General features: G+C 47.2%; 7 protein-coding genes across 7 annotated transcripts; 3 read left to right on the top strand and 4 right to left on the bottom strand.

Annotated features, from left to right (window-relative positions):
* Positions 1-101: 101 nt before the first annotated feature.
* N7483_003297 (nucleoporin Nup84/Nup107 family protein) lies at positions 102-3,555 on the top strand (the record flags this gene model as incomplete). The annotated part of the gene is made up of 6 exons (XM_057086734.1): positions 102-143; positions 212-479; positions 551-2,569; positions 2,629-2,953; positions 3,021-3,151; positions 3,209-3,555. 6 exons carry the CDS (start codon positions 102-104, stop codon positions 3,553-3,555), a joined length of 3,132 nt encoding a protein of 1,043 aa, XP_056946563.1.
* Positions 3,556-4,194: 639 nt separating this feature from the next.
* On the bottom strand, positions 4,195-5,492 carry N7483_003298 (putative urea hydro-lyase/cyanamide hydratase; the record flags this gene model as incomplete). The annotated part of the gene is made up of 2 exons (XM_057086735.1): positions 4,195-4,403; positions 4,922-5,492. 2 exons carry the CDS (start codon positions 5,490-5,492, stop codon positions 4,195-4,197), a joined length of 780 nt encoding a protein of 259 aa, XP_056946564.1.
* Positions 5,493-6,701: 1,209 nt separating this feature from the next.
* pmcA (putative P-type calcium ATPase) lies at positions 6,702-11,033 on the top strand (the record flags this gene model as incomplete). Its single annotated transcript, XM_057086736.1, has 3 exons — positions 6,702-9,689; positions 9,746-10,604; positions 10,645-11,033. 3 exons carry the CDS (start codon positions 6,702-6,704, stop codon positions 11,031-11,033), a joined length of 4,236 nt encoding a protein of 1,411 aa, XP_056946565.1.
* An 849-nt stretch (positions 11,034-11,882) lies between these two features.
* N7483_003300 (uncharacterized protein) lies at positions 11,883-13,386 on the top strand (the record flags this gene model as incomplete). The annotated part of the gene is made up of 2 exons (XM_057086737.1): positions 11,883-12,071; positions 12,145-13,386. The coding sequence occupies 2 exons, from the start codon at positions 11,883-11,885 to the stop codon at positions 13,384-13,386; spliced, it is 1,431 nt and encodes a 476-aa protein (XP_056946566.1).
* Positions 13,387-13,513: 127 nt separating this feature from the next.
* N7483_003301 (alpha/beta hydrolase) lies at positions 13,514-14,291 on the bottom strand (the record flags this gene model as incomplete). The annotated part of the gene is made up of 2 exons (XM_057086738.1): positions 13,514-13,834; positions 13,902-14,291. 2 exons carry the CDS (start codon positions 14,289-14,291, stop codon positions 13,514-13,516), a joined length of 711 nt encoding a protein of 236 aa, XP_056946567.1.
* A 439-nt stretch (positions 14,292-14,730) lies between these two features.
* Positions 14,731-16,499, bottom strand: N7483_003302 (histidine phosphatase family protein; the record flags this gene model as incomplete). The annotated part of the gene is made up of 2 exons (XM_057086739.1): positions 14,731-15,743; positions 15,797-16,499. The coding sequence occupies 2 exons, from the start codon at positions 16,497-16,499 to the stop codon at positions 14,731-14,733; spliced, it is 1,716 nt and encodes a 571-aa protein (XP_056946568.1).
* Positions 16,500-16,942: 443 nt separating this feature from the next.
* N7483_003303 (dihydrodipicolinate synthase family protein) lies at positions 16,943-18,340 on the bottom strand (the record flags this gene model as incomplete). Its single annotated transcript, XM_057086740.1, has 8 exons — positions 16,943-17,082; positions 17,133-17,446; positions 17,507-17,619; positions 17,673-17,775; positions 17,839-17,987; positions 18,040-18,080; positions 18,139-18,159; positions 18,226-18,340. The coding sequence occupies 8 exons, from the start codon at positions 18,338-18,340 to the stop codon at positions 16,943-16,945; spliced, it is 996 nt and encodes a 331-aa protein (XP_056946569.1).
* Between the last annotated feature and the right edge of the window lie 80 nt (positions 18,341-18,420).

Here is an 18,420-nt window from a genome sequence, read left to right on the forward strand (position 1 = left end):
GAGCTAAACCCTTTTGGGGAGAACGCGACCTTGCCCCGGGAACAAACAATTCAAAGGCTTCAAATGTTCTCTTTCCAGGGTTCTCTCTTCTCATCATCATAATGGCTCCCCTCACTAGATCAGCTCGTACCTTACGGTCGCAGGTTCGTCATTTCTTTCTATCTTGTTTCACTTTGCAGATTAGTTCCTTTCAGCTAACTGATTGCCTTAGCCTCCCCCTGCGCCTAAGGCACCCGAAATTATCAACATCGACGAGGACGACGAGAACGACGAGGAACTCATGGATGACGAAAGCATGCAAAGTGGAGAGAATTTAGACGATGAGAGTGAGGATTACGATGAGGAGGAAGGTGATCAATACACCGATGAAGAGATGACCGATGCGAATGGCGATCATTATCGATCGGACATTGGATCCGGTTACCCTGTATTGGAGCCCAGCTTGAAATCCCTGATGGCAGTGACTAGCAGTACTCAAGGTATATCAGAAGCTTACATGAGATTTCCTTCGTCGGTTTCAATGGGACTCGAAGCTGATATAAATAATTAGGATCTCCTCAACTCTTCACCGCGCAAGGCGCGCAAGAAGCCCTCCACCCTCTTCAATATGCCGCCGCTCGTGTCACGCGTCAGATTCAGGACTTCGCAGAGAGACTGGATCAGTTTAAGAGAAAGAACACTGCCGATGAGTTCCAGAACATCCAGGCGGCTTACAGCTTGGTTGAGAAATACCGGGACCTTGCCCAGGAAACAGTTGAGGATCTGACTACAGATCATCAAAGAAAGGATCAGAAGCCCACCAAGGACGGCGAAACGAAACTCGAGGAGGAAATGCTGCGGTGGCAGTTGGAGGTTGACACCTGGAACCTACTCCTCAATCTCATCAGCATCGACGATCCGGCTAGTCGCGCCAGTTTCCAGGAAGGACAACAGGCCGCATTTCAAAACCTGCACCGGTATTCTTCCGATCGGGAAATCTGGGAGCAATTCCTTGGCGCCGATCAATATGCCACAGAGTGCGTTATTGCAATGAGATGGTTGGAAGAGACGGCAAAGTCAGGAACGTCCCGGGCAATGGATATTTTGATTACGGACATGGAGGCGCAGGCGGATCGAGGCAATGACTTATGGTCGCATGGATGGCTATACACTAAGGAGTCCATCAAGATGCACAAGCGTGCACGTGTTTGGCCTCAACCAGTGGAGCCAAATGATCCAGCTGCCGTGCGTTCATTGTTGAGGATGGACGGGAAGCAATTGGTGACACAGATGGACCCGGACAGTGTTACTCGACAGAAACGGGTGCTTCAGCCTCAAGATGAATATTACGAAAACGCGACGTGGATGCAATGCTGGAAGATGATCAGACAAGGAGAGAACTGGACTACCATTCGGAAGTGGGCCGCGGGACACCTTGATAGCTGGCGAGCTGTCAGTCTCTGTGGTTCCAGCGTGGACAAAACCGATGAAAGCTCGAACACACGAACCCCCGTCGACAATGGAATGACACGTTTGATGAATAGCAGTTCCCAAGACACATGGCGTACCACTTGTGCTGCTTTGGCTCGCAACCCTAGCGCATCTACCTTTGAGCGAGCGGTATATGCTCTGCTCTGTGGAGAGTCGGAGGCTGCAGCTCAGGTATGCAGCTCCTGGGATGACTTCCTTTACGTGTACTTCAACCGCATTGTGCTCTCGCGTTACCAGGGATTCTGTAAGCAGTTTCACCGGAAGCTCAGCCACTCTCCGACCACTCCTGTTGTATTCACCCCAGAGCCAGCGGGATATGCCGACATTCGGAAGTTTTTCGACTACCTGAGAGGCAACGAGCAGGTCGGCGCAGAGGCACGCAACCCATTCCGCAACCTGCAAGCCGCCATCCTCAGCAAGGGCTACGACTCTTACTTCTCAGTTTTCGCCGAAGCAGTTTCTCAAGTCAACTTGAAGCACTTTGGAACTGGATCTATTGTGCCGCAGCTAGAAGAGTCTCCAGTGGAGGAGACATTCATAATCGCCGCAGAGGACGCGAAGGCCCTGACAGTTGCTACACATGTCTACCTTATCGTTCAATCGCTTGGCTATACTTCTGCAGAGACCCAGGTCTCCGAGAAAGCGGCCATTCTTGTGGCAGGATACATCTCCTATCTAGAAGAGCGCAAGGTGTTTGACACCATTCCCCTCTATGCATCTCTTCTGCCTACCGAGATGTGTCACAATGTTTTTTCGAAGATTTTGATTGAGATCGATGACCCACAAGACAAACAGTTACAGATTGAACACATGGCAAGACATGGCATTGATGCCTCTGCTGTTCTTGACGCTCAATGGGCGTGGACTAGCGCTTCTGTCTCTTCTATTGAACATTCCAATGGTCTCAGCGGATACTCGCGAGTTGTGCGACGACCAGACGGTACTCGTGTCCTGATGCCGCCTAGGAAGGACTTGATTGGAAACTCAATTTCTGAAGAAGATGAGAAGATGATTCGCAGTCTGGAGTGGCTGCGCAGCGCTGGTGATAAATGGTCTAAGATCAGCGAGCTTGGAGCTTGGCTTTACCGCAAATTTTTTGGTATTTCCCCCGATTCATTAGTTCACTTAAAATTTGATCGCCAACTAACATGGAATTAGTCGCTGGAAACCTTGCCGCTGCTCGCGAGTTGAGTCATCGGATGGATTTGGCAACCATTTCAGAAGAGACCTTTGGAAAGAATATCTTCGGTTACTCTGATGAGGATGAGGAAAGTCTGGCGGAGGAATTCGTTCCGACCAGCCCAGTCAAGTCCAAACGCAATAGCCTCCACGGACGCAGTCATTCCGGCAGCAATAGCATTTCAAACAAAGACCCGCATGAGACCGCCTACCAGCAGGCTACTCGGATGTACAACCTTGAAACGCTCGCAGCAGGATTCGATTCCTTGGAGCGGTTTGCTATTGTTTACGATCAAATCTCTAAGTAAGCACTAACATGCCTTGTTTATGCCTCACTGAATTGAGAAACATTTGGCGCTAACGAACTCTAGGCCCAAACGTCGACGGGAGTCATCGGGTGCGGTTGAGGAAGATCCACTTCAGAAACTTACCGGTCTGCTAGAAGAGGTCGAATCAACTGTAGGATTGATTGTGGAGGAGTGGCTTGTCAAGGTCGACGATGGTAGGTCCTTTAGCATCAAACGTGTCAATAATTGGATTTTTACTAACGCCATCACAGTTGACGAAGAGAAGGACTATGGATACATTCGACGGACATATCTGCCCGATCTCATTCTGGACTACCACAACGTTCTCTACTACGCCAGCCATTCTCTCGATAAGCCATTGCTCCTGACTCAGTGCATGACTGTGGCTATCTGGGTTGCCAATATCCCTCATCTGACTCGCAGCTTCACTGAGGCGAAGCGCATGAGCGAGTTGATGGATGCCTTGGCATTGTCCAGTAAAGCGATGGTACTCACCGACCCGAAAGAGGACCGTGTTTACGAGAATGGCCAGACACTGGGTATCTGGCGAGTCAGTGGATCAGAGGACGATGAGGCTGTGTTTGAGCCCCGCAAATGATTGCGTGGCTTGTAATGTGTATGTGTACTGTGTACATTAGTAACCGGCAAGAAGGGAATACCTGGGCATGAATTTGGATGGGCAGGAATCATATGTGTATCCGATATGGAATAACAATAAAATGCATGGACCCTACGGACTTGAATCTTGTAATTCGTGATATTTAACATTGGAATTTGTTCCAATTCTTTTACACATCAGGGTTTTATCTTGGGTACTGATGGAGATGTGCTTTCATTGGTAGAAACCTTAGGCATTGAGGCCTGAGGTAATGCCATGCCACGTCAATCTAGCATGTGCAGGATTGCAGGGTCAAGTGATTCAGATCTACGGGGTAGATGATAGATCCATATTCAATTCGAGTTTTTACTCAACAAAGAATGGGTATAAGTAAACATCTGCCAGTGGGCTTCAGGTAGATAGGTCCATGACATGTGCCAGTGGATAGACGGCATTGATGCATAACTAGAATTATACTAATAGCCACGCGTCCAATTAAAAAAAAATCTCATCACATTATTGATATCTCATCTCATCTCACTCATACGGGGTAGACTGGTCTCAAATCCCGCAATTTCACCCAAACCTACACTCCTGCCGCAAAGTGTCCTATCAACTGCAGAAGTACTACTAAACAAATCACTCATACGGCTCCATCAAGGTATTTCCCAAGACCTTGGCTGGGAAAGCCTCTTCACCCAAAGCTGTAGTATGTGCCCACGGCTTCAAGCCGTTCTCCCGACGGATCGTCGCGGCGAAGCACCCGCTCCAGTGGTGGCGCGGGAAATGCGCACACACGTCCTTGATAGTATCCGGGTGAACGAGATCAGCATAAGAACCGGTATTATCTAAGAGAAAAAATTAGTACTCCGTATGCCTGTTTGTACTGAATACATGTATGATGATTCAATGTGACAGGGGAAAATTTTAAAAACTGGAGAAAAGGAAAAAAAAAAAGTTAAATGGAGTCAATTGCATGACGCATCACCCGTTCTGATGTCCACATTGATTTCCTCAAAAGGTCATATACTCTGGACCACGGAATATTGTTTGTACTCCCATCGTATCCGTATGGTGGAACTTGAACTAGTGATGCACACGGACAATGCATCTATCGCATCGGCTAACTACTCGGGTGTAGCTAGCCGCTTGAATGTGCCAATGAGGAAGAAGCCAAGGAAGACAAGGAGAAGCGGGTGGACTAAGAGTGGCAGTGCTGCTCTTTTCTGTCAAGCCAAGCTTCTAGGGTACATCAAGTAGAACGAAGTGGAGATAGGATCCATCGTATCTCAATGGCAACGGGGGATACTGACGATAGACGGAGTGTACGGAGTATAATGAAAATGAAAATGAACTTAATACGTACCAAAGATTGTCGCCAATTGTAAAAGTTGACCGAGAGCGGAAATCTTGCCAACTTGACATAAATCCTGATGCCGAATTATCGCCTCCGCCACACTCTCGGCTTGTTCTTGTGGTGCAATCGCCGCCGACCCACTACCATTACCACTATCACTATCGTCATCAATGGTCTGAGATTGCTGTAGTACCCGCAAAGCGAGAATCCCACCAAAGAACTCAAAGCTCAGCCGTGTGGCGTGGAGGTTTGTCTCGGTGGTTCCAATGTCATGGAGGAGACAGGCGAGGAAGTAACTTTCATCAGTAAAGGCCCAGTCTGGGAAAGGGAATCGGTGTTTCTTGATTGCGAGGCCGTAATGGTAAACGCGGAGACAGTGATTGTAGGTTTCCTCGGGGAGGTGGGTTTGCGCATAGGTGTTGATGCGTTGGGCAAGAGCCGTAGTGGGGATTGGGGTTTCGGTGATGGGGATTGGATCCGGGTGGGCGTGGAGGCGTGGGTATGCTGGTGTCTCTGTGAGGAGAACAGTGGCGGAGGCGGGGACGGCGGTGAGGCCATAAATGGTAATTGGGCTGGACATTTTCAGTGAGGTTGAAGTTGACGTTGAAGTTCAAGTTTCTAGATGTTGGAGTTTTGAGAAGGGTAATTTCAGGTTCTAAGGTTACTGTCCAGGTGGGAGTCATAAGTGAGATTTTAGGATGCTATACTAAGCACTACTCATGACTGTCTCAGAGGCATACTACCTAATATCACCATTTTACAGATATATATGAAATCGGGAAATTCCCCTTCTTGAGGTTATTCTATTCATATCTATGTTGCACAATTATCATCATTGGTATTGATGGTGTTACTATGAAGCTTCATTCGCTGGCAGTGCTGGTTGCACTGCCGATATATGGTACATAGTACGGAGCCCTGAAGTACATACTGCCAGGTGTAGTAGTGGTATAGAGTCAGGTTGCTAGGGCAATATGCTCTCTAGGGTTATCTTATTACATGCATGAAGTCGGGAGTATTCAGTGAAATACAGAGTATAGGTTATAACTCATGATAACTACAAAGCTGTATCAAGGCCATTTAAGCTCACTTGGGTATCTAGACAGTGGAGAACTCATCCCGATTAGAAACGTCACTACTCCGTCTTTGTACCCAGAATGGTTTAATCTGGGCCCCTATTCGCCTCTTACGGGATCCATAATGAGGCAGTGCAAGAGAATGTCAACGTTTTGAATCTGCCCCCCGCCGGTATTCCGTTTTTATGATAACTTAGAAATCATCTTCTTCATTTTTTTTTCATAATCTATTATCTTTTTATCCCAACAAAATAGAGAATCTACTGCTATCTAAAAAAGATAATCAATCGAGTGATCATACTAACTTGGGGCTGTGTTAACCAAGTGGATCTTTACTGCGGGTACACGTACGGTACTCCATACAACTCCGTACACTCCGTACAAGGGAAAAAAACAAATCAATTATTGGCGTCGAGACTTAAGTGGATCTGAAAGGGGCTTTTGGGGGTCTGTTTTCGGGGGACTCCTTTCCACTTTGCAACTTAATCTCTTCTTGTCGTCCCCCAGAATTTTATCTTGTTTTAATACGAGCTCATGGATTCTGATTAGATTCCGAGTTGTGGGATCTTTCAGCTTCAGTGGATTCTTGAAGGGATAAGAAACTCAAAGAGCGCATCGCAAGTTGCAACCCCGGATCTTTTTGGACCCATGCAAAGATAAACGTGAAGAAATTGAATGTCGCCCCGGTGAATCGGCCATAGCTTTGAGGAATCATGTCCGAATCAAATCAACAGGGCAATGAGCTCAATCAGGGCGCGGCACCCCTGCGAAGAGAAAGAGCGCCTACAATTACTATCGATACCTCGGCCATGAACTCCCCCGATGCCAGTCAACCACCGATCCAGGTTCTCTCAACGCCTCCGCAGCCGTCACTTCGCATTTCTACGGATACCGTCGAGTCAGATACAAATGCATTGGTCAGTAGTGCCAGCAATGCTTCGCCAACCGATGTGCGCTATAGCGCGTCCATTCGTTCCAATGCTTCATCGGAAGCCCGAGATCGCGAACGAGAAGACCGGCCAACATCGCCTCATAATATCTCATCGCCCAAGGCCAAGCTACCGGAAACTCACTCAAATTTCCTCTCAGTACCCGGAACTCGCTCTCGTGGCAACTCGTTGGAATCGGAAGATACAAGTCAATCCTTAAGCACTTATGGTGGTGAAACCTACGTGGCCACGGCCTCCCATGGCTCGCAATCGGATCTTACAAACAAGAATCACAACCTGGACGACAAGGACGCGCTGACCCCGGATCCTGGTCGAGAATCTGAGTTCGAGGTGGAAAATAATATCTTTGCATTTTCTCCTGGCCAGCTGAATAAACTACTCAATCCTAAGAGTTTCGCTGCTTTTCGTGCTTTGGGTGGAATGCGTGGATTGGAAAAGGGGCTGCGCACTGATGTGCGGAGTGGCCTGAGCGCGGATGAGACCACATTGGATGGGGCTGTGAGCTTTGAAGAGGCGACTGCGACAAGTCCCTCGCCTAAGGCGACTTCTCCGTCACTTTCACCGCTTGATGCAGCTGCAGTCTCAGATGAATCTGACCAGTCATTTTCGGATCGGAGACGGGTATATGGGACCAATAAGCTGCCAGAGCGGAAATTGAAGACCATTTGGGAGTTGGCGTGGATTGCATACAACGACAAAGTGCTGATCCTGTTGACAATTGCTGCTATTATCTCTCTGGCTGTTGGTATTCCGCAATCTCTTCATCCTACAGATGGGGAACCCGGTGTGGAATGGGTGGAAGGTCTGGCAATTCTGATAGCTATCATTATTGTGGTGGTTGTTGGTGCGGCCAATGACTGGCAGAAAGAACGACAATTCGCCAAACTCAACAAGAAAAAGGAAAACAGACTAGTTAAAGTGGTTCGCTCTGGCAAGACCGTCGAAATCTCCATCCATGATATCGCGGTGGGAGAAGTCATGCATCTGGAGCCAGGTGATATGGTCCCCGTAGATGGTATTCTGATTGAAGGTCACGATGTCAAGTGCGATGAATCCTCAGCGACTGGTGAATCGGATATCTTGCGAAAGACCCCGGGAGACGAAGTTTACCGGACCATCGAGAATCACGAAGATCTGAAGAAAATGGACCCTTTCATCATCTCTGGAGCCAAGGTCTCTGAGGGTGTAGGCACATTCCTTGTCACTGCAACCGGTGTTAATGCGACCCACGGTCGGACCATGATGACTCTGCAGGAAGAAGGCGAAACAACACCATTGCAAACCAAGCTCAACAAGTTGGCCGAGTACATCGCCAAATTGGGTCTCGCCTCCGGCTTGCTTTTATTCGTGGTACTTTTCATTAAGTTCCTCGTTCGATTGAAGAGTATCGATGGCGGTGCCGATGTGAAGGGACAGGATTTCTTGCAGATTTTTATCGTTGCTGTTACTATTGTTGTTGTTGCAGTTCCTGAGGGTTTACCGCTGGCGGTCACTCTCGCTCTCGCCTTTGCTACAACAAGAATGATCAAGGACAATAACCTGGTTCGTTTCCTCAAGGCTTGTGAAACTATGGGTAATGCGACGACTATTTGCTCCGACAAGACTGGAACTCTCACCGAAAACAAAATGACTGCGGTTGCTGCTACTCTTGGTACTACCTCCCGGTTTGGGGACAAAGGTTCCTCTGAGCAGGCTGGGGATGTCTCTGCCGCGGAGTTTGTTTCGCCACTCTCAGAATCTGTGAAGGATCTCTTACTCAAGTCAATTGTCTTGAACTCGACTGCCTTCGAAGGAGAGCAGGATGGCGTCAAAACCTTTATCGGATCTAAGACCGATACCGCGCTTCTGTCTTTTGCCCGTGACTATCTTGGCATGGGACCCCCAGCCGAGGGTCGAGCCAATGCGAAGATCGCCCAGATGTTTCCCTTTGATTCGGGCCGTAAGTGCATGGCAGTTATCGCCCAGCTGGAAAACGGCAAGTATCGAATGTATGTTAAGGGTGCCGCTGAAATTTTGATGGACAAATCCACGCGGATCATTCGCGATCCCACTGCTGAGCTCTCGGAAGTTCCTATTACTACGGAGAACCGGAAAACCCTGGACACAATAATGGACAACTACACCTCTCGTTCCCTGCGTTGTATTGCTCTGGTCTACCGGGATTTTGAGCAGTGGCCTCCTCGTGGAGCTGAGACCCAGGAAACTGATCGCAATATGGCCGTTTTTGAGTCTGTTTTCAAGGACATGTCTCTCTTCGGCTTGTTCGGTATCCAGGATCCTCTCCGAGCGGGTGTCGCGGAGGCAGTGCACACTTGTCAGCGTGCCGGTGTCTTTGTGCGTATGGTCACTGGTGATAACATCAATACTGCCAAGGCTATTGCCCAGGAGTGTGGTATCTACACGCCAGGTGGAATTGCGATTGAAGGACCTAAATTTCGGAAACTGAGCTCAAAGCAAATGAACCAGATTATTCCTCGATTGCAGGTCATTGCGCGATCTAGTCCCGAGGATAAGAAGATCCTTGTCAATCAACTTAAGAAGCTGGGCGAGACGGTTGCCGTCACTGGTGATGGTACTAATGATGCTCAAGCTCTCAAGAATGCTGATGTTGGCTTTGCTATGGGTGTTACTGGTACTGAAGTTGCTAAGGAGGCGTCAGATATCATTTTGATGGATGATAACTTTGCCTCTATTGTCAAGGCTATGGCTTGGGGTCGTACCGTCAGTGATGCGGTCAAGAAGTTCCTTCAGGTTAGTATGCCCGAATTAGTCCTCATAATGACCAACAGCTAATTTATTCAATCTAGTTCCAAATTACCGTCAACATTACCGCTGTTATCCTCACATTCGTCTCTGCCGTCGCTAGCGATGAGGAGAACTCAGTCCTCAGTGCAGTTCAATTGTTGTGGGTTAACCTTATCATGGACACATTCGCCGCTCTCGCTCTTGCAACCGATCCTCCATCACCCTACGTCCTCGACCGTCGTCCCGAATCCAAGGCAAGCCCGCTCATCACGGTGACCATGTGGAAGATGATCATCGGACAAGCGATCTACCAATTAGTGGTTACATTTGTGTTGAACTTTGCTGGTGGATCCATTTTCTCCTGGGATGAAGATGTACTGAAAACTGTGGTCTTCAACACATTTGTGTTCATGCAGATCTTCAATCAGTACAACTCTCGCCGCATTGACAACAAACTCAACATCATGGAAGGAATTTGGCGCAACAAGTGGTTCATTGGTATTCAAATTATCATCATTGGAGGCCAAGTCTTGATTGTTTTCGTTGGTGGCCAAGCCTTCTCAGTGACACGCCTTGATCAGGGTAGCCAGTGGGCAGTCAGCCTGGTTCTCGGTGCGCTTTCCCTGCCTATTGCAGTCGTTATCCGCCTCGTCCCCGATGAGTTCTTCAGCAGGCTTGTTCCTCATTTCTGGCATCGCAAGAAGTCCCCTGGACCAGAGCTTGTTGTGTCAGATGAGGATCGCCGCTATGAATGGAACCCGGCGCTGGAGGAGATCAGGGACCAACTCGCTTTCATCAAGACTGTACGTGGTGGTCGCCTGCGACACATCCGACACAAGCTCCAGCACCCGCAAGAATTCCTTCCTCGATCTCGCAGTGGATCCCGATCTCGGGATTCCTCTGTTCCACCTACACCCAATGGTGACAATGGAAGCCCCCCCTCCTCAACCAACTACCCCAGAATCTCGCTCGCGACGAGGCACCCGCTCCCGGTCCAACTCAACATTTGGACCAGCTGCTGCTATGGCTGGTATCGTGGCTGGCAGTATCGCTGGCTGGTCTCCCATTGAGCGTGGTCACGACGAGGCAGACTCGATGAGATTCCCGGCAGTGGGGTCTCATGGCGGATTAGACCAACAGCAGGGTATTGAGATTCATCCCGATACTGCAGCTGATGACCGCGTCGTTGGTGAATACTCCCACAACTCCAAGACACCACCTAGTCAAAATCCCGACCTGATTCCCTTCTTTGAACACGCTCCTCCCACATCAGAACGAGCGCCGTCCAGTCGAGGCCGAAGATCTCTATCACAACGCTCTCGATCGAGCATGAGTCCTTCAAGGTTCTAACCTCACTTTTCTCATGCATTCAAAATAAAAAAAAGCGCATACGTATGGGCGGCGTTGGTGTTTCTATCTTTTATGTTCCAATATACCTGACCTCGCGAATTCCACTTCTTGTTTTTCTTATCTCGGTTACGTCGTTTAATCCTTTTCTCTCGTTTGTCTCCAACTATGACTTTGCTTCTTTGCTTTGTGGTTATGGGGTGCGGCGCAGCGTGGAATTCGTCCATAGATACTTCTCTTCTCTTGCATGATTCCATTTGCATTCTCAGGGCATGGGATTCCGCTGAGACTTTCGGCGCACAGGACTACTAGGCGGCTGTCTACTCAAGTTATTTCTTCTGTTTTTATTTCATTTTGGCAATCATTTGATACCACTTGATCACTTGACATTCTAGATGAACATCTAAAGTCGTAGTTCTGATAGACCACATTAATACCGAATAATGACCGTCAGTGTGCACTGGTAGGTGGCACCTGTAGTTTTACTAGTAATTCATAGCTTTGAGTCCGAGTTATGAGCGCGCGCTCAGAGCGCGGACCGCCATCTTGATAGTTTGAGGACTGAAATCAACATTGATTGAAACTATAACCACGAAAATCACCACGAAAATCAAGTGCTGTTCAATTTATTTCCAAGATTGCATACTATGTACCCCAATCAATTTACTAATATCTCTTATCGAAATACCATATCTTACTCGGCAAATCCTTCAGGCTATCATCCCGCCCCACATACCATATCGAGAGCGCGGGAACGATACAATTCCCCGCTGTCCAACATGAATCACATTTAAGTCTTGAAACATTATCAATTGGCACTGATTCAATTCCGAATCGGAAACTTGAAATATCATGACTTCCTCGTACCCAGCCCCAGATGAGCTCGCCATCTTTTACATAGGGAAACACCTCAGCGATGACGATGTCCCGAAGCCCGCTGCGGTGCTTGATCAAGCCATTATTCGGCGACACTGCGAGCGAATGAAGCGCACAGTCCTAGAATTGGGTGTAAAATTCCGCGCTCATGTGAAGACTCACAAGGTAAGTACCCCTTTTCTGCTCAAAATATATGAGAAAGCAGACAGGCGGGAATATAGTACTAATTCAATAATAGACACTCGAACTCTCAGAAATGCAAATGGACCTAGTCTCCAGTGAAGCAAACTTCATCGCCTCGACAATCTTAGAAATCGAAACTCTAGTCCCACTTCTCCAGCGCATCAAAACATCTAGATTCTTCAACGTTCTCTATGGGATCCCATTGATCCCCTCGAAAGTGGTCCGTCTCGCGGAGATTGCAAAAATCCTCGGCAAGAACAGCATCTCCGTAATGATCGACCACCCAGACCAGATTCCCTATCTTGAGAAATTTTTCGAGATAACCGATTTCCCAATTGGTGTCTTCTTGAAAGTCGATACCGGTTATCACCGTGCCGGTTTACCACCAGTTTCACTAAACAAAAACGGGTTACTTGAACGACTCGCCGACGCAGAGAAGAAAGGCTTTGTTTCTTTGCTAGGACTCTACTCGCATAGTAGTCTTAGCTACAGTGCGAAAACAGCGCAAGAAGCAATGAGTTACCTCGTTACTGAGATTCAGGGATGTAAGGATGCGTTACAGCGATGGACGCATCTTTTACCTCAAGATCGGAAGTTGGTGATTAGTGTTGGTGCAACACCACAGGTTACATCTTCTTATAACCTTGCTCCAACTAAAAATGAGGAAATGAATGCAGGTTTTGCCCCGAATCCGTGTCACAAATCTCCTGAAGCGAAGGAATTGAAGGACCTGCTCCGGGAATTCAAGGATCCGAGTTCGAAGGTGAATATTGAGTTCCATGCGGGCAATTATCCCGTTTTGGATATGCAGCAAGTCTCTACACACGCGCGGGAAGGAGATGGGAGATTAGAGGATGAGATTGCTCTTTCAGTTTTTGCGGAGGTGTGCAGTGTTTACAATGATGGAGAACGAGAGAAGGCTGAAGCTCTTATTGCTGCGGGGACTTTGGCATTGGCGAGGGAACCTTGTGAGAGCTACCCTGGATGGGGTGTACTTTCTTCGTGGGGGTTGGGAAAAGAGGTTGAGAAATCGAGATTGATTGTTAGTCGGATTAGCCAGGAACATGGTATTGTGGCTTGGGGATCTCCACTGGCAGGACAGGAGAGTATTCCCTTGAAGATTGGACAGTTCGTGAAGGTCTTTCCGAATCATGCTTGCGTCACTGGTGCCTTTTATGGGTGGTACTTTATTGTGGATTCGGATCTTGATCCTGATGCTTCGCAGATTGTGGATGTTTGGGTTCGGGGGAGAGGATCTGATGTTACGAACCCATATATGACTATGAGATACCAGTAATTTCAAGGTCATTATCCAATTGATTCAAGTTTCTAGGATTGTGGGAACATCATATTATTGTCATCCTAAATCTAAGCCAATAGTGCTATCGTCAGACATCAGGTTTGAATTTTACCTGATATTGAGCTCAAAGTGAATCAATAGTCGCTCGAATCACCTCAATCACTCGCTCAGGTTGACTCAGCTGCGCCATATGACCCGCACTGCACCGTTCAATGCGACTCTTGGACAACGCCGCCAACTGTTCTTGCGCCGGAACTGGTACAATTCCATCCTTCTCACAAATCAAATAAACACTCGGAACATCTTCCCAGCCTGTATAAGAAATGACACTATCCCAGCCATCAGCAGGTTGTGTACTGACTCCAGGAAGCCACTTATTCATTTCCTCTTCTGTGAAATCATTAAAGAGCATTGCTGGTGGATCAGCGCAGTACATAGCACCACCCTAAAAAATAGCAGTTAGATCAAAATAAAAGTAAAAAAAGATGGGATGGAAAGAAAAAGAATCTCACCTCATATCGACCGAAGGGTAAAGGTGCATGATGATGCCCAACAGGGAAAACCGCCCCCGCAATAAACAGAATTCCTATAACCCCACTCTTGGACCCTTGCGCCACAAGCTCCTTTTTGCTTAGTCCTTCCATCGCCTCACTACCAGTAAATCCACCCGCAGAATGAAGAACAAGAAAGACATCTTCATCACGAGAGATTATATTTTGGATATGTCCGCGAACAGCGCGTACATCATCCTTGTAGTTCGGGTTTCCGGGTGAGACGGTTCCCGTACTAGGGATCACAGCAGTTTCAGCAATGAATCCTTGCGTCGCAAGCAGGGCAGAAATCGGTTCGAATGGTTTTGGGCCTTCCCAACTACCTGGGACAAAGAGGATTGTTGGTGCCATGTTTAGAGTCAGTGGTAGATTGGGGAATTGTGAGATGGAAGATTTGAGGGGTTTTGAAAGATTGAAATACGGGGATGAGAAAGAATTCAAGGCCACCCCTTCGTAACATGGTTATGCATGACGATTGTTTGCGTGTTTTCCTAGAAACTCAGATTCAGATGAGTATTACGGATAATGGCTTGGCGAATTTGATTTCGCATGTAGGTAAAGGAGGGTGTATCCATGTCAATGTAGAAACTCAACTACTGAGGATGACCAACCATTAATAGCGAGGATTAAATTATGGCCGGGCTTAAGGACCCAATAAAATGCAAATAAAAACGATGTTAGACACGAGATTAAGAAAATAAGAGAACAAAGTGGAGAAAAGACAATATGCTTTAAGTAGACGATCTTTGCTATGTCCGAAATAGTCACCGGGAGAAAGAATGCATGATCTCTACCTTAGAGTGAAAGCATCAACAGGAATTTCAAGGCCACCACCCCCGCCATATGTATGATTACGCCAGTAGGAATAACAGGCATCCTGGTAGTTTGCTTTTTCTTTCAGTTCAGGAACACCACTCAAGAACTTCTCGAGTGGGCAGAATCCGTTGGTAGCATTCTCGCAACCAAGAACCCCAGTCATGGGTAGCGGTGCACCATTCAACATGAAGCGGATGTACTTTGTGGTATTCTCGGTAGATTCCAAGTTTGGATTTGTGTAAAGAACAGGATCCAGAGAGTCAAAGGTGACATCGTCCGGGCAAGTCCAGAGCTCAGTAATCAAGCGAGCACCAAAGGGAGTAACATTGCTAATTTCGAATGTCCTGTTCTGAGGGTGGTCAACATTGCCGGGCATTCCTGTAGAGCTTGGATACTTGAAGTAGTCCAAATTCAACGCAGCCATCACAGAAATAATGATAGAGTCATGGGACATGTCCATGTAGAAAGGCTGGCCTAGTGGGAATTGAGCGATGTTATTGTCGTATGTGTAGTTAACGCTTGTATCACTCGATGTGATTAGCTCTTGCTCCAAGCGGGCAGCGAGCTCTAGCACGTAACCGATACCCTGAGCACGGCCCACAGGGGAAGGGAAACCGTAGTTCCCGTAGTATTGGAGGTCGAGATTGTACGCGAAGCCTTTCCACTCGTCCTCAGTGAAAAGACCACAGAAGCTGGAGCCAGCCAAGCTAGTGTACTCATAAGCGCAGATGGTTTGCATGGCGAGAACATCAAGGGTAGTCAAGTTGAAATCCGATGGAAGATATGGAGCTAAGCGAGAGCGGGCTTCCTTGAGATAGCGAGAGATAAAGACCCGGGCAGCCTCATCACCGGCAGTCTGGTCTCCTGGTGAGCCTGGACATGAATAGTAGGACGCTAGGGTATTGTTGAATAAAATCTCCTCAGGCAGAATCACCAAATCATATTGATCATATGAGGCATGAGCACCTCGGTCACCAAAAAAGCCACCTATGAATCAGGGTTAGTTCGTTTCCCCATATCAAATGGTATTCAGCACCCACTTAGCCACCATCGCGCGCTTTCCAGAATACGGGATTGACCCGTAGTGCGATAGACAGGTTTCGGGCGAGTCGTGCCGTTGGGATAAACATTCAAAGCTGGATCCCAAGCGACCACATTTTCAGGCGTTGCACGGTACAAGAGCCTTCCATACTGGAGCCAAAAGTTGGCGCCAGAGGCAGCTTCAGTAGAAGCACCCGTCCTCATCAGTTCATCCATGCCGAGGACATACTCCCAGGTATTGAGAAACTCAAGTGGACCGGTCGCTCCGCTGCTCTCATTAAGCTTGGCAATAAATGATTGAACATTCGGAGAGTCAAGAGGTGAGATTGTGGGGTATCGCTGCGCATGGCGATGTAAAATATGAACCTGAGATAGCTCGCACTTTCCCCCATGCGGGACACCCTTGGGAACGCCCCAGTCGGCATCTTTGTAAGGTGTGAGTTGGGCCCAACTTTTGGTCATATCAAAGCCAGACGCGTAGCTGGATCCAGTTGGGGCAGGTCCATGGTTTAATGAGCAGCCTTTACCAGAAGAATGTGAGGGGCTAGGCGCGTCGTCAAAGAGATGCCTTATGGGTGACTCGGGCCATCTGTTGGAATAAGTGATTATGGTCCCGAAAGTGAGTAATGCGATCATGAAGATGCTGATAGAGAGCCACCATGCTTTTGGGCGACTTGGCCCGGGTCGAATATTTCGACCCATTGCTCTACGAATCAATGGCGGAGTTCTGTTATTCCCCGAGTACCTTGTGTCATCATCGGAAGAGAGGAGAGTCAGTATGGGGCCTTATATCGGACTATTGTTTCTCCATCTGAAATGTACCTAATCAGGAAAGTGATCTCGTGATAAACATAGAAATGACATGATTATTAGGATCTTATGCTTCCAAGGTTCTATCGTGTCTTCAATTTAATTTTATGTAGAAGCCGCTAATCGATTGCACATGTGTGATTTTTAAGTGATTTTATTATACCAGATCAAGTCGGGATTGATAAACTCTCAAAATCACTAATATCGACCCTATCTATAGAAATTTATGCTCTAATACTGACTTTATTATAACAAAGACATTCAAAGAAAAAAAATCCAGATTCATAATCAATGCACAAAGTGAAATAGGATTTGAATTTACAAGGTAGAAATTCTCAATCTTCCATAAATTCATTTTCTAGTTCAAGCATCTCCTTCAGCACCTCCATGAATTTCTCCCCTTCGCTTTCGTTCAGAGGGAGAAGGGGCTTCCGTGGAGCGATTCCATATCCATGCATCTTGTTCAATACGTATTCTACACGTAATTAGTCAAAAAAGACAATATCATTTTGTAGATAGACTCACTCATTGCACGAATTCCACCTGGAACGGCAGAGGCATCGGCTCTAGACAAAATAGCCTGGATCCTTGTAGCTTCCTGTAGCTCTTCTGATGTGGGCGATTTTAAATTCAATAAATTCCAGAGTCTCATAGAAGCTCGCGGAGCAAAGTTGGGTATGCCGCTCACGGTTCCATGGCCACCACATTGCATCCAAGGGGTAAGATCGGCGATCAAGCCATCAAGTAGGAGGAATGGAAAGTTTCTGCTGCTGTTGATCATAGGATCCTCGGATAATAACGCATTGAGACGAACGAGCTTTCCAATACTTCCGCCACATCTATAATGGATATGGTCAGTAAATCATAGAATTTGATGATAGAGACTGGGCACTGCATACGTTAACTTGACACCGCACAAATTTGGCGCCTTTTTGATAATTGTGCTGATGACTTCAGAAGACATGTCTTGACCACCTGCATTTGCAGGGAAATTGTAGAGGAGGAGGGGAATCTAGATAGTTTTAGTTTATTTCATATCATTCAAAAATCTTGATTCTGACATACGGGTGACCCTGCACAAATGTCGATATAATATTGAACCACTTGTTCCGGGTCTGTATTAAGACTTGCTGCATAATAAGCAGGAAGAATTACCATCCCCGCGTCTCTATTGACTGTTAAAATCAGGCTTGGAAAGGTGCGAGGTCAAACATTTGGTGCTTATACTTACGCGCCTGCCTCTGCGGCCGCTTGGGCTAACTGGATAGTCTCTCTTGTGCTCAAGCCTCCTACTCCGGCGACGATTGGAGTGGCATTGAGACCTGCTTCATCCATGGTGGCTCTGATAAATCGGATAAGAGAGGTCCTTTCTTCGAAGCTCTTGGGATTGTTAGTTTGAACATTGTTCGATCGTTCATTTACTATCGCCTACCAAATGGACAGCTTCACCAAGAGAGCCTGCGCACACGGGCACTAGTATATTGAATTGATAAGCTGCGCGCTCTTTGGAATCAATCGATGAATCACTCACCCATCCCCTTCAAAGTTAAATCTGGAAAAGATTAGAAAAAATTCAAAAACTGGAATCCCAAACTTTGAAAATTTGTAGATGTCATACTTAGCAAGTGGGCTTTGTACGTCTCATAATCGATCTCTTGATTCTCATCGAAAAAGGTAGGAAGTGGTGCGTAGACACCAGGTAGCAAAGCCCGTCTAGAATTGGAATTCGCCATAATGGTGATGAGTGCACTGAAATGGGTAATGAAGAGATTCAGGAGATAATATTTCTTTCAGTCTCAAATCAATCAAATTA

Source organism: Penicillium malachiteum (genome assembly GCF_028827825.1).
Source record: "Penicillium malachiteum strain IBT 17515 chromosome Unknown utg000002l:1.0-8849297.0:1.0-8852440.0, whole genome shotgun sequence".
Lineage (NCBI taxonomy): Eukaryota > Fungi > Ascomycota > Eurotiomycetes > Eurotiales > Aspergillaceae > Penicillium > Penicillium malachiteum.